General features: G+C 58.2%; 1 protein-coding gene across 1 annotated transcript; it reads left to right on the forward strand.

Annotated features, from left to right (window-relative positions):
• The first annotated feature begins 115 nt into the window (after nt 1-115).
• Nucleotides 116-1,451, forward strand: SDRG_15020 (hypothetical protein). Its single transcript, XM_008621183.1, has one exon. The coding sequence runs from the start codon at nt 158-160 to the stop codon at nt 1,427-1,429; it is 1,272 nt and encodes a 423-aa protein (XP_008619405.1). The 5' UTR covers nt 116-157; the 3' UTR covers nt 1,430-1,451.
• Nucleotides 1,452-1,893: the final 442 nt, after the last annotated feature.

Genomic DNA, 1,893 nt, shown 5'->3' on the forward strand with positions numbered 1-1,893 from the left:
GCGACCCGACTGTGCTGATTGTGTGTCAGACCATGGTCAGACCTTTTCATTTCACATTTCACACGATGTAGAAAATACAACGCGTCGATACAAAAAGTGGCGCATGCAGTGAAAACCACATTTATCACCGTGGGTTTCACCGATTGCACTTTACAAGATGCTGGGTCGAGCGACAGTGGCGTCGCTCGATGCGCTCCAGACGATGGCCAAGACCGTGCTCGCCAAGGCGACGCGTGCACGTAACCCAACAGTGCATGACGTCCAAGGCCACCTCGCCGAGTGGAAAGCTCTCTACGACGTCCTGGACACGATACAGGACCCCGTGGCCTTCCATGCCCATGCGATTGCCCTCGAGGATGCCTACAGCTGCGATGCATCGACCATCAACTTTGCTGCGCGCGTGCACCAACTCCATCCCATGGCATTCGCCCAGGACACTGCAATGCGTCGCCCGCCGACGTCGCTGCAGTCGACGCTCTCGCGTTGTCCGCACTGCGGCGCCTCCATCGCTCCGACGACGGTCTTTCGCCTGCATTTGCAGCAAGCTCTCACTGTCTGCCACGCGTGTCACGGTCGCTTCGACTACGATACGTACAAGCTCGCTGCGTACATTGATGCGCATCCGTTCTGCGCTGTGAGTACAACAGTCGTCGTCGACACGCCGTCGTTGCCGCGCGACGGCTCATGGGATACCTTTTTGACACTGCAGGCCGCTGCCATTCGTGCTACTGGCCCATCGCAAGACGCGTACAACGGCGCGCAGATGATCCAACGACGTCATATGCTCGCGAGCATTCGCCGCAGCCTCAACCCCGCGCTCTCACTCGATCTTGTCCACGGCATCTTTCGGCAGCTGCGGTTTCTTGAGACCATTGGCAGCGCGTACGACTACTGGAATGACGCGGCCGTGCTAACAGCGTCAATTGAGCGGTACGAGCGCTTTATGGCGCTGACGTCGCCGATGCCGCTGGTGCCGACCGTGGACATTGACCTCGTCTGGCATGCGCACTTGACGCAGCCCGAGCACTACGCCCGGTACTGTTACCGCGTCCGAGGTGCCGTGCTGGACCACAACGACAGCAAGCGTTCGCTCTTGCAAAGCCTCGAGCGCACCCGTGCGTTGTGGCAACACGCGTTCAACGAGCCGTACACGAAACTGAGCAGCATGACGGCCGTGGGCACGCCCGTGACCGAGATGCCGCCGAGCCGCTGGGGCACCGTCCTCGTGCCCTACAACACGACAGCGCTTGTGAACCGCATCCTGTTGAGCACCGCGCCAACGCGGAAGCCGCAGCCGTCGATGGATGGAACGTCGGGCGACCATTATCTGTGCGATAGTAGCTGGCCTTACTACTACCAACGCCGCACGACGACGGAAGAGAGCGAGGACGCGAGCAATAGTGGCAGTGATGGCTGCAGTGGTGATTAAAGCGAGACTACTAAGGTATCAAGTTGATATTTAATCGCCGTACGGTCCGACGATATGATTGCACTGGCTGCAGACAGCAATGGAACGTTTGGTGGGGCAGTGCATGAGACCCGAGGTGGTCGGAAACGGCGTTGCGCCAACCCCCGACCATTGTACATCTTCCATGAAAATATGAATGCTGCAGCGCGTGCCAGCTCATCACACCTGGTGGAACTGTCATAACATGTTTTCTCGGTAAATATAATGCACACAATGTGTCATTTAATAAAAATCGGATTGCATAACACTTGTTAGAACTCAGACGCAGAATGCCAATCGTCGCGATATCCGAAATCGATGCAAGCGCCAAACTACCGGTACGCGGGGGCGGTGCTCGCCGACTGGGGCGACGTCGCTGTGTGGAAGCGCGGCTTCCTCGACGCCGCAGCTGCGCAAGGCCTGCGTGAGTACTACACGGTGAAGGA

Source organism: Saprolegnia diclina (assembly GCF_000281045.1).
Source record: "Saprolegnia diclina VS20 unplaced genomic scaffold supercont1.83, whole genome shotgun sequence".
NCBI classification, from domain to species: domain Eukaryota; phylum Oomycota; class Saprolegniomycetes; order Saprolegniales; family Saprolegniaceae; genus Saprolegnia; species Saprolegnia diclina.

Excerpts from the sequence above, each read along its gene's own strand:
- SDRG_15020 (XM_008621183.1), top strand. The coding sequence starts at position 158 with ATGCTGGGTCGAGCGACAGTGGCGTCGCTCGATGCGCTCCAGACGATG.